This window comes from Acyrthosiphon pisum, chromosome X (genome assembly GCF_005508785.2).
Source record: "Acyrthosiphon pisum isolate AL4f chromosome X, pea_aphid_22Mar2018_4r6ur, whole genome shotgun sequence".
NCBI lineage: Eukaryota > Metazoa > Arthropoda > Insecta > Hemiptera > Aphididae > Acyrthosiphon > Acyrthosiphon pisum.
The window spans coordinates 8,713,857-8,730,120 of record NC_042493.1 but is presented as its reverse complement, the minus strand read 5'-3'; the positions used below and the strand labels follow the sequence as shown (position 1 = coordinate 8,730,120).

The following is a 16,264-nucleotide window of genomic DNA, read 5'->3' as shown; positions in this document are numbered from 1 at the left end:
TTATAATAAAACAAAAAATTGGTTTCCGGGTGAATTTACCCGCTACCGCCACAGTGGTGTGAGCCCTTTATCTATTGTAGCCCGTATTAGGTACAAAGTACAATGAATATCAAAACCTTGGATTGAACGATATCGATTTTATTACATTTAACTTCTGGTCTTTACAAATGGAAAATACTACATAGTTATGTTGCAATAACGTATGAGCCATGGGGTGAAATGCATGAAACCCTGCTGGATGGGCCTATACGCTACACTATGTGCATAAAATGTCCCACGAGTCTGTGTTGACTACTTTTGCACTTGGAACGCAGTTTATAAATTGTTGGATTGAGCTCCTCTACTTAATAATTCCCAATTCGAGCACTGCACTTATATCTATTCATTGACTAGCAGCTGTTAAAAAATAAAAATTTGGAACTAACAGCCTGATAAATATTAATTTGAATCATTTTTGTTCCAGGTAAAATTAATGCACAATAACAATGAATACTTTGCGGCCTATTTCTTTTATGAAAATTAAATAAAAATAAATTGTATTATTTAAATAAAATTAAGATTTATTATTATTTTTAATAAATTATAATAATTTATTATATAATTTATAATGTAGGTAGACCACATAGGTACTCAATTATAGTCTTTTAATTTCATTCACAAAATATCTGTAATAATGTAGGTAGTTGGTTGGGCCTGAAGATTATTTAAAATGTTTTGAAGATGATTAGATGTTATTTAATTTCCCTATTAGCATCCCTTAATAATATGTATCGACATATTTATACCTGCATAAATATATTTATTACTTATATTAAATGTATGATCGTAAATTCTGTCATTCAGGATATTATACCAATAGTAAAATATGGCCCTACTTACTACTAGCGCTTTACGCATGTGGTGAAAATATGAACTACTGAACCGTTACACAATTTGACCGAGTAAAGAGCCGGCGATAACCTGTGTAATATCTTAAAAGGTGTTCGTTACCAAGGCTTATAGATAATATTATCTACAAGCCTTGAGTCCGTGGCCCGTTACAACCACGATTTTGGATGTATTACCACGATGTAGAGAAGCTGATATCTTGCCTTGTCCCCTGATAAGATTTCTGTAATTTGAACACGTGAGTCGTCCACAGTCGTCTCGTTGTTTCGTAGGTATAACTATTTCGGTTTTGCGCAAATGATAACGGCTTCCCCGTAACGTTTTTATTAAATACTTGTGTAGTGGAAGTTCGGACTCGCTACTCATCAAGACGATTCGCGAAGTTTGAATTCGATGGCCATTATAACAATCTGAATCGACCTAAGTACGCACTAAGTCCAACTTCACCGTGCTGTGATCGTTTCATTAAAATTTATCAACAATTATTTTTGTTAAAATGTCCAACGTTTGTGTACTGTGTGTGAAACCATTGATCAAATATCTGAGGTCCAGGATATCTTTGCACGTGTAAGTCTCGTTTACAACATTACCTACCCTTGCTTTGGGCATTAGAACACACCAGACTAATCAGTTGTTTTGTGTTAGATTTCCAACGTGTCCAAAAAAACGGCAGATATGGCTCAACCAATGTAGATTAACGAACGAAGAAGTCTTACCAAACCGTAAAATATGCTCATTTCACTTTGAGTCAACATGTTTCAAATCTAATGCAAAGAGACGCATACTTCACGCTGATGCTGTACCAACAATTTTTGTAAATAGCCATGTTAAAAAAATTGTGAAAGGTACCTACTATACATTTTTCTTACAATATTTATTATTTTTTTTGAATTTTAATATAAGCGAGTCTGCAATACAAATAAATAAATGGTACCTGAACCTACTAAAATCAAATAACAGTTATAATTTATTACTGAGTATTGAATGTTTCAATTTAAGTTGTAATAATTACATAATTTTTATTAATTGATAATAAAGAATTTAAATGTTTTAAATGTTTGTACGGGCAAGTACTTTTTAGATTCAAAAAATTTAAATGATATTGCGGCCCACGAGAGAGTATCCTCGTTTTGCGAATGCAGACTGATAGCGGGTACCATTCCGAGGTCCCATTTCCCTCAATATTTCCGCGATCGCTAAACACTGTAAGCGTTGAATGCTGCCGACTGTTGCCGAACAGCTATCAGCAATGACGAATAGCGGGGAATCAGACAAGTTTTCGTAGGGTGACGGGATACTATCTCGTGGGCCGCAGTATAGTATGATATCAATTTTCAATACTTTGTTATTAAACATTTTTCGGTATTTCCTTAAAAGTTATTATTCCCTAAATTACTTCTAATTGTGTTTAAATTATATTGTACAAAGGAAATCTAACAAACCTTGCTGTACATTTGTAAATGTTTTAAATAATGTAATAAAAATGTCATTGATAGATACATCTAGCATGCTACTAGATATTTTTCCTCTGGAAGGAAAATGAGGAATCATAGATTTGTTTTTGGGTATAGTACAGTAGAAAAATATCTTGTACCGTAAAATGGGGTAACTTTGATATTTTTTTCTGTTTTATGACAATTTTACTTTTTATTTTATGGATAACTTCTGTAGTATTAACAATAAAACTCTCAAAATTAAATACAAGTTACAGCTAGTTATGATCAATATTTTAACGTTTACATTTTTAAATTTCTAATGCTATCTTTTGACATATCAATCTTTTTAATATGCTATTAAAGTTACACAAGGTAGTGGGAAACTTTGATACTTATATTTCTTAATGTGATATCAAAGTAACCCCATTTTATGAAAAAAAAAAATAAAATCATCATGGTACATCTGGTGAATAAAAATATAAGTGAATCAAAGTTACCCCATTATACGGTAGCATGATATATTTTGTTAGGAGTTAATTGAATTAAGAATTATAGAATAATTTTAAATATACATCTATATTTTTTTTTATCGATTTGTGTTTTTATGGTTATAACTAAAGCCGAGGGGTAAACACCTTGGGGGTAATCAGTGTACATAAGGTGATGGTAATCATGGGTATTCATGGGTAATCATAGGTAATCTTTGTAGTAAATCATGGGTAATCATAGGTATAATCATTGAAATCAGTAATCTGGTGTACAAACTTTCTGTCAGGTATTTACCCCTCAACTAAAGCATAAGTAATCCAGCTATTTCGACAACCAGAAACAATACAGCGGTCATAAGTTGTAGGTTTATAATGAATTCGATAAAAGTATAAAGTTATATTGTTTTCTTGGATTTAGGTATAGCTTTTGCCAAGTAACCAAATATTAGTAAAAGTTACCATGTTTTAGGATTATAATAATATTAATTTAAGTTGGTTCAACTTTTACTTTTAAAGTTTTTTAATAGAACTCAATGCTTAAAATAAATTATGTTACAGGTATCAATGTAACATATAATAGGCAGTACTTTGGATCCAATATTATTTATTTTATACGCAAATTCAATTTTAAAGTTGGTAGCTCCGTAATATGCTGATTTACTTTTCTCTGACAAATCATGGGAATATGCGGTACATTTTAAGCTATAGCTGGATTGAATAACGTATATTTAAAAATTTATTGCCAGAAAATCTAACTTTAAATAAGGATAAAACCGTATATTATATAAATTTCTCCATCAATAAAACTAAAACATATTTAAATACAACAACAGTACCTACATAGCTGCTGATGGGAAAAACTATTATTCAAATATTAGTAATAGTCGAGGTAATAGTATAAATAAAAGTTGGCAAAAATACAATATTTGAGGGGTGACATTCCAAAGTTTACTGCCAATTTTCATATTGTTCAGTATACACGATTTTCTATTGTGGACTATTATTAATCAGTAGAAAAAAAGTAAAATATATTAAAAAATATATTTTTAATGCCATAATGTCTTTAAATTTATTATTTTTCTATTTAAATTGATAATTTAAAATATTGATTGTGCCATTGTGTACTAGTTCCATCCATCAGTATATAATGACGTAATGTAGAGTTTCAATATTGAACCAATTTTTTTCAAAATATTATTCCACATTTCCTCCAGATACTAAATACAATAAATGAAATAACATCTTATGGTCAAAAAAAAGTTGCATTATATCAATAATACATTTAGGATAGTCAATAATGACTTATGTTAGTTTGTCTTCTAATATAATGCTTATATAATATATATATATACAGTTTTTGGAAACATAATAGTACTTTTAATTAAAAAAAAACAAATTTCTTTTTTTTTATAATATGTTAGGTTTAGCCTCATTATCAACAGTAAAAGTAACATAACCACAATTTTATAAAACAAAAAAGAGTTTTAACAAGTATTTATTACCTTTATAAAACATATTTTAGTGTTGTTTTTAATAAATAGATAAATCGGTCTTGATCTTCATTTTATTCATCAACTTGATCTTCAATATTTGATTCATTACTTTATTGAAATTTATCGGAATACAATGTTTTGGCATCATTGGGTATTGTAAAAAACTTTATAAGATTTCTTACATCTTTTTGTTTTAATGCCTTAACATGATTGGTATTAGGTAATTCTAAAAGATTTTCAGTCAATGTAGAGAGATCAGAGTTTCTTTTTTGCATCTTTATTGGCAATCCAGCACATGTTGTTGCAATGCCAACTGTCACCTTTAATATAAGAAAATTTTTCTGTTGTGTAGATTTAAAATCAGTTTTATATTTTACTAATTTATTTACTGCATTTTTATAGTTGTAAACCAAAAAGTCTTTGTTGTAAACTTTAACAGAACAAATATTTTTAAATACTTCATGGTATTGTCAAGGGGATACAATATTTTCTTTTTTCCTCAAAATTTGTTCAATTTGTCCAAAAACTCTATCTGGTGGCATATAACAATGGATTCATGTAGAGAAAAAATGATTGATTTTTTTAGATATGGAAGCTCTGCTGTTTATATCGATGGTTAGAAGGTAAAAAGGTGTAAATGTCAATTTCCAAATTGGTCAGAAGAGCCGAACTGTGTTACAACCTTAGAACATTGTATAACACTTCGATTTGATACTTAATATGATTTATAATGAGTTTTTACGTATTTTGTATTGATTAATTGTACATAATCATAACATATTTGTGTATTTAAAACCAATTAAAAAAAAAAAATGACTTATGCCCTTTTTTTTTGTATCGTGGCTCTTACGCCCCAAAGATGTTATTGACTATAAAGTATAATAGATAGTTTAATATTGTTATTTGTTTTATATTATTGATTAAATTCAATGAAGATTTGTGTTAAAAGTATTTCAAAAATTGTAGATATAAATGCTTTTTACAGTGCTGACAAAACCACTGACAAAAAAGTTTCCTTGAAAGCCATTTACATCTTTTAATTGACGTTTACACCCAGTTTTTTCATTCCCACCAATTCTATGTCGTTTACGACCACATATTAAAACATCAATTCTTGGATATATACAAATGATAACAATGTTGAGGTTCGATTAATCGATGTATAATAATGCCGTTTACAACAATATGCAAAAACATTGATTTTGAAAAAAGAGTCGTTTACGCCCTTTTACCTTCTAATCATAATATAATGTAATAATGTAATCATTATAAATTGATTATAAAAAACGATGAGATTTGTTCTATAGATAAAAGTGCAACACAGTGCAACATTACACACTGTAGCCTTAATGTGATCTTTGTGTGCCTAGACATTATACTGTGCATTCATTTGATAAAGTATTATTAACTAATTTAATTTGTTTTTTTTGTTAGCTATATTTTTCTTCCTCACTCCATTAACTTCTAAAGTATCATTCAGTACCATAAATGTACTCTGGATCACTATCAATAGATGAGTCTGATAATATAGAATTTGTCATAGGCAGAAATTTAACATCAATATTGTTAGTTGGTTCAGTTTGAATTGACTGTACATTAGCAGAATCAATACACAAATCATTTAACACTGAAGGAACTTCAATCATAAACACATTATATTCTACGACTTCTTCAAATAAGTTTTTCGGTTCTAAGAACCAATGGCTAATTTCTACATCCATTTGTTCAATATCAAAAGGTTCCAAAATAGGTATAGGAGCAATCTATAAAATATCACATAGGATGTTATTTAATCTTCATAAATTATTATGAGATTTATACTATCATTTTACATTATACCTAATAAATTAATCATGTTTAACATAAAATATATTAATTTATTATTCTGTAATTTACTCAACACATGATTGATTCATTAAAATAAATACCACTTAAAGTAAAGAAGTTTTAATGGTATGTGTTCAATACATAACACAATTTATACTAAACTAAAATGTACATTACAATATTGAAGAAGGAAAAAAGAATATATATATTATTATGTATACATATTATATTAAGTCATTTAAATAAAAACTGCTTAATATTTATTATAAACAGTTAGAATATGTAATGAAAGGATAAAATATACATCATACTCCTCATATTAATTACATAGGTACATTTTTTGTCTTGTTTTATTATTCATAATATTTATTCAAAGGTTGATAGTATTGATTTAAAATTTAATTATTATATATAATTTATAAATTCAGTAGTAATAGCTACATTATATAAATAATATTTTTCTATTTTTAATGTGATGTCACTTATAAAGAAGTATAATAATATTTACTTATAACATACATAATGCTTTTTAAAAATAATCTTATTCTTCACAGGTACTAGACAATTTAATATTATAATATTTTAAATTTATTATATTACACATTTTATTATATCTACCTCCTGTAACTTATGACAAAATTTGAATATTTCTTTTCATCATTTATAATTGTATATTATATTATTTTCATGGTGGATCAGTCATATCTAATTAGTGACAGAATTGTGTTATTATTACCCTCTTCAGCAGCCACCTATGATAAACTATAATTATTTTATAAAATAAAATTCAACTACTTTCACAAAATGTGATATTTATTATTTTAATGAGCCATGAAAACTGTATATTTAATTAATTCAATAGTTTAATATAACATAATAACTACAATAGTTTTAGGTTTAATGGTAAAAATTATTATTGTTGTAGCATACACCTAGGTACTAACTTCTATTAACATTATGAATACCTTACTATTATTCCAGCATTCTTCATCAAATGTCTTATAAGGCTTTTAGAAGTCATTTTTATTTTATAAGAAATGACAAAAATGTTTTCTGTAGGTTCTTAACTTCTTAATGATTTTTAGACACCAAAATACATTACAATATGTACAATATCGTACATTATACCTTGGACTCATTGTACATGTTATGGGATTTAATAGTTTATCAAATCAGATAGTCATTTGTTATATTTCTATAGCATTCAGTTGAAACTTGAAATACAACAACAGCCGATGTTATACATATAGTTTTCACAGTTTAGTTAAATATTTGTAATAGTTTATACATTATAACTAGACGTTTTATTTTAATGGATTCAAAATATCTACCAGAAGAAGTTTATGTAAATAAAAATATATTTTTTTAATTGGATATAGTTTAAATCAAATAGTTGGCAGTAAATTGCCCTCAAATAAACAAGTTTGCTAGCACTGTGATGGTGTGATACCAGTTCAAACGATCATTTATATGATATTATACATTTTATAATTATTTGTATGATATTTATTTATACTATTACAAATATTTAACTTAACTGGGAAAACTATACGTATAGCATTGGTTGTTGTTGTATGTCAACTGAAAGCTATAGAAAAATAACAAATGACTATCTTGACAAACTATTAAATCAGATAACGTGTACAATGAGTCCAAGGTATAATGTACGTTATTGTACAAAGTACCTTAGTACCGATAAAATGAGTATAATAATTTCTTGTATCATAAAATACAACGTGCAGTATTACAAATTTTATTATATAGTAGGATCAATGTACATAGGTTTATATTAATTTCAATCACATTATAATATGGTATAGGACACATTTTGTCTATTACTGTAACAAATAATTATTACATTTTTTTTCTTTTTAATTCAAACTCAAATAATTTTAAAAGTTGAATATATATTTTAAAAAAACATATGAATATCAAACTGTTGTAATAATAATAATGTGTAATTTTGAATATTTTTCCAATATTAAAACTGTAGAGCTTTTGTGGCGCATGTTAAACTTTATCAATTTGTCTGAAATTTTTTCTTGTGCCTTTTTTTTTAGTAGTGGAACCAATTTGAGGTGGGTAACTTAAACATTTTGCAATTTTTTTTTCCTTTATCTGGACCAGAGGACCACAATAAATATAAACTTAAAATTCAAAATAAACTTAATTTGTACTTTTGTAACATATGGCAATTTTGAATATAACCAATGTAATAAACTTCCATTTTAACATAGGTAATAGTACGTAATGACAAACTTTGGATATAGTACATTTTGAAAATAATCATGTCATCAAATTTTTTTTTTTTCCTTGAACTTTGAGTTACCGAGAGTCGACTGTATATAAATTTATCAAAGTAATCTCAAGAATACGGTCAGTGACGTAAATAGTGTTTGAAATTTTGGGGGGGGGGCTGAAGCTCAGGTCTATACTTGAAATTCTTATGATGCTTTTAAATTATAGTATTGAAATCATTAGTTTTTGGGGGGGGCTATAGAAACTCTTAGGGGGACTTAGCCCCCCAGCCCCTTCTTATTTGTGCCTATGAATACGGCTTATAATTTATTGTTTATTTTTAGAATTAGAATAATTGAAATATTTTAGTTATGTAAACTTCTTAATTTAATTATGTTAAAATAATTTATTTTTATTATTACTATCTTATAATTTATTTTTTTATCCCTTTTATTTTATTCATGAACTATATTTTATTGTTCAATTTAATTGCTCTCTATCTGTAACATTGCTTATAAGGATAAAAAATCACTGAAAATCACTGTAATTCAAACTGTATTTTGTACAGAAAATAATACTCAAATTTCAAATAAAAATTATCACTTGATACTTATTAATATCAATATTAATGTCAGCAGCGAGAAATAAATACACAATACAAGTTATATTTTTGTTTTAGGAGGACCAAAAAATTTTAATAAGAAAGGGATTGTCGGTGAGAATCGTCAGTCTCAAGATATACCATTAACAAGAGCTGCTAAAAAAAAGATTTCCAGTCGAAATTATGTGTCTCATGATATATTACCGAAAAACCCTGCTACAGAAGTACATGATCGTGTAAAAAGTATTGCAACAAATCGAAAAAGAAAACTTGAGCTCGATAAACCTATCACGGAACTAAAAAAGAATAAGTTATCATATATGTCACTATTGAAACTTGTTAATATTCAATCTCATTGGCTAACGGCCATAAAGTGATTAACAACTGATAGAAGGAACATTTTTAATCTGTATCTATAATATAACAAACACTAAAAAAATGCTCCATTTTTTAGCACTGCTATAAGTTAATGTGTTAATATGTTTTACAATATAAGACGTATTGTGTTCCAATATAATTGTTGGGAAGAAAATAATTATATTTTGAGGAATTTGTTTAATCTAAGATAAGATAATTTTTCATTTCTATTTGATATCCGAATGTTTTGTATAATAGCTATTTTATGTGGGGCATATGTAGATTAATGTTTTGGGACTGCAAAAAGATGGGTAAAATTAGTTAAGATATTTGTATATTATAAAGTTATATTTTTTATTTTATAATTTTACATGGAAATATGTTTATGACACTTTTTCCATTATTAAATATGAAAACAAACTGCCTTTTTATTGTTAATTTTATAATTTATTAAACAAATGTATTTATTATGTAACGTATTATTATTTTTGATTCTTATTGAAATTTTCAATATAATAGGTATGTATGTGGGTAACTGGTTTAATTTAGATGAATTAATTTTAAAACTATTACAATAGTATTGTTTATTATACATCATTGAGTTAAAATTGTGGTAACTAGATGGTGTAATAGAGGTGTATGAATAATATTTTTAGAGTTATATTTAAAAATACTGGGAATGCTCAGTGTTGGGTAGTAACGTAACGCAAATTACAAATTACTGTAACGCAATTACTTTTTCAGTAACGCAGCAGTAATTTCATTACATTTTACATACAGTAACGCAATTACTTTTTAAAAGTAATTTCTATGAAGTAACGCACTAATGCGTTATTTTCCACGTTACTTATTAAAATAATAGTTTTGAATGTAGTACAAAAATAAGCTAATAAGATATTCCAGAAAAATTAAAAATCAATTTTATTTACTTTTGATTCCGATAATCAGGGCCGTATTTGGGTAGGGGCAACGGGGTACACGTGCCCCCAGTGGCAAATTTTAGGGGGTGGCCGGCGGGGTACTCATTGATGATAATTTTTAGGTAGGTACTACGAATTTAACGTTTTTTTTTTTTTTGGCAAAATATTAAAATGTGTCCATAAAGGGCGGCAAAAAATGTTGTGCACCCGCGGTGGCAAAATTGTAAATACGGCCCTGCCGATAATAGTTAACAATATTATTAAACATCCCAGGAATTAATGTTATTACTTTCAATATCAGAAAGAAAAGAGTTCGGCTAAAAAATAAAATTTAATTAAAACGAATTATAATTTAAGATTTATGAATAAGCCACCTATCGGCTATCAACCTATATGGCTATAGGTACGAATTTAAAACTGATATACCAACCTACCGGCTACCTCGATGTTAATACCTTACCAGACTTTTAATACTATATACTATATAGACATATAGTATAAATATTATACATATTATATTAATACGATTTACGAATACCATAGGAATACCATACGATTACCAATTACACTGTATCAATTAATTTCACTTGTTTATTAGAAAATAACTTGCCTTATTGTTGTATTTAGTATTAGAGACATGTGTAGTTTGAGTTTAAATGTATATGATTAAATTTAACTATATAGGTACCTACTTTACTATAGCCATATAATAAATAATAATTAATAGGTGAGATGAATGATAATTGTACATTTACATATTATTTTAAATGTTGTACACTAGGTAGGTATCACTAGGTAGTAGGTCTAAAATATATCATATTATGAATTGAATATGGTTAAAAAAAATGATAACTGTTATCAGAGATTAAAAAAAAAAAGTAACGTTATTTGTAACGCACTACCACGCACTACTTTATTTATGAAAAAGTAACGTAACGTGATAAAAATAATTTTAGGTAACGCAAATGTAATTTAAATAAAAATATGTGAAGTAACGAGTAACGTAATTCCATTACTTTTTAAAAGTAATCTACCCAACACTGGGAATGCTGTACATTATTAATTGTAAATATATAATACAGATTTTTTTTTTAATTATAGAAACATTTCATTGGAGGGACTACCCTCCTCCTCCACTTTAAATAAATATAGCCTTGGGTGTATGAGGCTTTTTTTTAATTTGTTTAGGTATTAGGTAGCATTGGTGATTAGTAGAGCCCGGAATTATATGCATTTGCATATTTGTACTAAGCGTATGCACGTCTAGAGGGTTTTAAAATATCCACGGTTCATTTCACACCGAATTTAAAAACCAAATTTTATATTGTATATGTTTTGTTCATAAATGCATATAACGTGCATATTTAATGGTTTTTTAATGAATTAGCTATTTTAATTTAAGATAAATACATTTCAGTAATTTTAAAGGAGGAAAAAATCGTTGACAGTGTCTCCTAGAAGAATATTGTTAAAATATTATATAATTTTCGCAACACTTCATGAGGTCGGAGCACGTATAGATAATATATCAACAACAATAAATCACATACACCCACATTTTGGCATACTATGTTGTTACTTTGACGTGCGCAACAAATAAGGCAGTAACTCAATTTTACAAATTTTTTTTATAACTAAAATTTTACAGTTTTTTTATTTTATTTGTCTTTTTTTAAGTTTTCTAAGAGATTTAAACATTGTATTTTAAACAATCTGTAATATGAAAAAATTAAGAAGATAAAATATTGCATTTTGATTTTTGAAGTATTAAAATTTTAATTATTTAAATATTCTTTTGTTTCTGATAGAATATCTAGTATCTACTCTCTAAGTGTGGTTTTATTAAAAAAAATCACATTTTATAATGTAGGTATAACATGGCATATAATTACATATTTAGCCTTTTTTCCTTGCTTATTTACATCATATTTGACTCTTTAAATGCATATTATAAATCCGGGCTCTAGTCATTAGTTAGGTTGTTGCTGCGGACCAAGTCTATAGTCATGATGCCTGTGCCTGCCTTAAACAATATCAGCTATAATTGTATTTTCTAGACCCCCTTAATATGGACTTCGTACCGGCTCAACAGGTTAAACATAGTTGTATTTTTGAATATTTGATAAGTGAGTATTGAATACTATGTAATTTTTAACATTGAGTCTTTTCTAATGATAAGCTCATACGAGGTATTAAACTTATAATGGAAAAGGATTTAATCAAAGTTGTGATTCTTAAAGAGCTTATGATATTATTATACTTAGTACTCACAACATGCGATTATTTGTGGAACTTAAAGGGACCTCGGTATGGCATTGATTTAAGGAGAATCATTTAGGCAATTTCTATTCTCGTCGTCGCCACCCGAGATCTATTTGTTAGTCGTAAATGATTATTATTTATTAGTGTGTGTGTGGCGTCCATACGGGTCAATTTTAGTGGTACAGGGCTCTCGCACGCACTCGCACGCAAATGACTGTGTTAATGACGCAAATGACTGATTGTAATATTGTGATCATGAAAATATGTTTTTTTTTCACTCCAACATACGATTCTAATTCCAACAATTCGCCGCAACGATTATCTCGATTTGCATTCTGACAAAATATTCTTTTTTTCGACAACATGTACGAGGGATCGATCGAGCACATTTTTAAAATTGTATTTAGTTGATTACATTATTAAGTTAGAAATTCTTAAATTTTTGAATTTTTTACAATATTTATTACAATTTAAATTACAAAAATTAAAAATGTGGCTCGATTGTTCTCTTGTATATATTACGGACAATCCGAATATTTTTTCATAATTAAAATCGTGATAATTGTCGACACGTATCGTTGGAATTAGAAACAGTAGTTTTTGACAAAAAAAGACGTGGTAGTGAGGCCCCTTAAGACGACATAGTAATGAGCCAACAAATAACAATATAATATCAATATAAATATTTATATATTATGCTTTGTTAATAAATAAAATTACTTAATTAAACATTTTTTTAGAAATCGATTCACAAAAGTTTATAGATTTTTAATTAATCACATTCATAATAGGTATATGAGGTTATGGCATAATATAATATGATGTATGCCAGTTAAAAGTATAAAACAAATTTATAACATACTCATTATTCAAGATTTCAAGCATCAAAACCATGTGTGTTAAAATTCTAATATATTTTTGACATTTGTAATAATATAATAATTGAACTATTGACTTATATACCTATAAATAATTAAGCACAACTTATTAATAGTATAATGAATTGTTTATTGAAACTAAAATTACATTAGTTCTGTGCAACGGGCAACTGAGTACTGACTAATGCCTAGTGGCTAGTATATTCGTTTGTACATGGTAACCTAATGGCTAATTATACCACGATTTAATTTCTGTACTTAAATACATTAATTTCCACTTGGGTGCTTCTCGCAGTCCGTAATCGATGATAAACACTGGACATCAAAAATAATGCTCCGTTGAGTAACCTGTATATTATAATAAATTGTGGCCTCAGACTATAATATAATGGACTGGAAACAATGTGGTCGGCGGATGGCTATGGGCGTAACTAGGATTGAATAGAAACAGGGGCTAGAACTTACAAAACCTAAGTGTAAAATAACCCATCGGGTGTAAAGCCCCCTACACCCAACCTTAAAAGCGTCACTGAAATTTAGTAGTTACAAAAAGTCCACTAAAACCAAAATTTAATACAAACTATTAAATCAAAATGTAAATATTAAAATATATTTTACTTATAAGTATAATACATTTTGTAACTGTATACACCTATATTTTGATGAAAATATATATAATATAATATCATTTTCATTTATAATGTTAGATACATTATAAATAGGTACATAGATAATTCTATTTCTATATTTATTATAGCCAGATCACGAAATCTATCTTGAGTCATAGTCAATACTCGATATAATGTAAATTATCATTCTCCGATAACTCCAATAACTCCAATAACAGTACCTATTAGCAGCTTTTCCTAAAGTTTCATTTTTCATTTGTAATTTACTACTCAAAATTTGATTAATACTTAATTCATGATATGTAAATACACAACAAATTCCCCTTTAAATATCATGGCCAATATTCCAATTATTTAAAATTCATATTTAAAATTTAAAGCAAGTTATGGGTATTAAAAATTGTAATATTAAACCTAGTCATAACCAACTTTTTAATTAAAATATAATATTCTACACGAGAAGAAAACAATAAGCTGATAAAAGCTATTTTCTAATATAAATATAAATAAATGAAACATAGTACATAGGTACCTCATATTTTTTAATTTGTACACATATCAACAACCACTAGGTTTAGCCTGTGGGCAATACAATGAATGTATTAAGCACTGGGATGGTACTCCTAAAGCAATGTTTGCACACCTCTACAACAAGACATCACGATTGCCCCATCATAGGACTGAGCAACTATTGGAATATTTTCTCAGTTAAATTGTTACAAAAAAGTTAAGATTGAACTTAATAATGAAGCAGCAGATTGGCACTGTGGAACATTTACAAAGCCTAGAAAACGTATAAGTACCTACTTCAAAATCTTGTGTGTATAATGTATATAATACAGAAGGACATTTGCTCTTTAAAAAGTTAGTTAATTATTATACAATGTTGTTTTATAAATAAGTAGACAAGTTTTGTTGTCCGTATTAATATTTTATTAACCTTTCTTCATCACATATAATAGAAAAACACCCTGCATCCCTCTCAGATATTATCATATTTGAACATTATTCGCACATAAACTAATAATTTAGTTTTGAATTAACGTACTAGTGTAATTTATTGAACAGTTAAATAATGTTTTAAACTCTGAATTGCGGCTGGAAAATAATTTAGGTACACATTTCAATGAAATTTTCTAAACCCCAACATTACAATTAAAACATTAAAAAGGTGGGCAAGTGGATGTCACTCTACTGTACAGTAGGTTACGAGTGGTTCACTGTATTATGGATGGTATTAAATTTGAATTCAATGATATAATATCATTGTATAAGAAAAACGATTCTGAGCGGAGACGGTATGTCAGTCTAGGTATAAGACATATTATATACTTATTAAGATATTAAACAAAAATATTGACCTATAATAGGTACCTATAATAAATTCCAAATTAATTATATCACAATATCCATTAGGTACTTATAAATCGTTATATATCAACAATAAACCGTGATACTATCATAGATATATAATAGTATAGGTACTTTAGAAGTTTCAAGCCGGTACCCACGAATATTTTATACAATCACAACAAAATAGCTAAAATAGTTATTCTAAGTTTTTTAATATGTAATTTCGTCCAAATTTGAACTTAAAATGACTATAAAAATAAGTTGAGCTTATGTATTTTTTAGATGTTTGGTAACAGAAATAACTACTTACGTGAAATCTTGTTTTAAATTTTCAATCTTTAGATATAAAACTTGAACATTTTATAAATTTCTAACTACAAAATAATTATTCAATTTCAAATTTGATAAATGTTGTCAAAATTTGATCTTTAAATGCTTATAGAAAAAAAAATTGTGCATATGTATGCTTAATATTTTTCAACTGCTGTTGTAACAATATATAAGGAGCCTTGCATTAAATTTTCACACTTTTTTACCCATCGAATAAAATTTTATTGATATTTATAGAAAAAAAATAACTAAAAAAATTGAAAACTGACAATGTCCGTAAACAGCTCAAAAAGAGTCAAATTATTTTCAAAATTTTATCGTGTATAGAAAATGCTAATAAAAACATTCAGTGAAATTTTCAAGTATCTACAGTTATTCATTTTTGAATTACAACAAAATAAGAAAATCGTAATATGAGAAATCGAGTGAATATCAAATGTTGTAAAAATATGAGTTTCAAACACTCATAAAAATGTAATTTTGACTTTCCTGTGGACCTTTTTTTTTTTTATAAAGATAGATAATCTTATAAGCAATCCTGTATTACATTTTAAAATCTTTGAT

At 27.3% G+C, this 16,264-nt stretch overlaps 1 protein-coding gene across 1 annotated transcript; it reads left to right on the top strand.

Annotated features, from left to right (window-relative positions):
- Nucleotides 1-945: 945 nt before the first annotated feature.
- Nucleotides 946-9,649, top strand: LOC107884637 (THAP domain-containing protein 2-like). The gene is made up of 3 exons (XM_016807181.2): nt 946-1,455; nt 1,534-1,733; nt 9,050-9,649. The coding sequence occupies exons 1-3, from the start codon at nt 1,385-1,387 to the stop codon at nt 9,346-9,348; spliced, it is 570 nt and encodes a 189-aa protein (XP_016662670.1). The 5' UTR covers nt 946-1,384; the 3' UTR covers nt 9,349-9,649.
- Nucleotides 9,650-16,264: the final 6,615 nt, after the last annotated feature.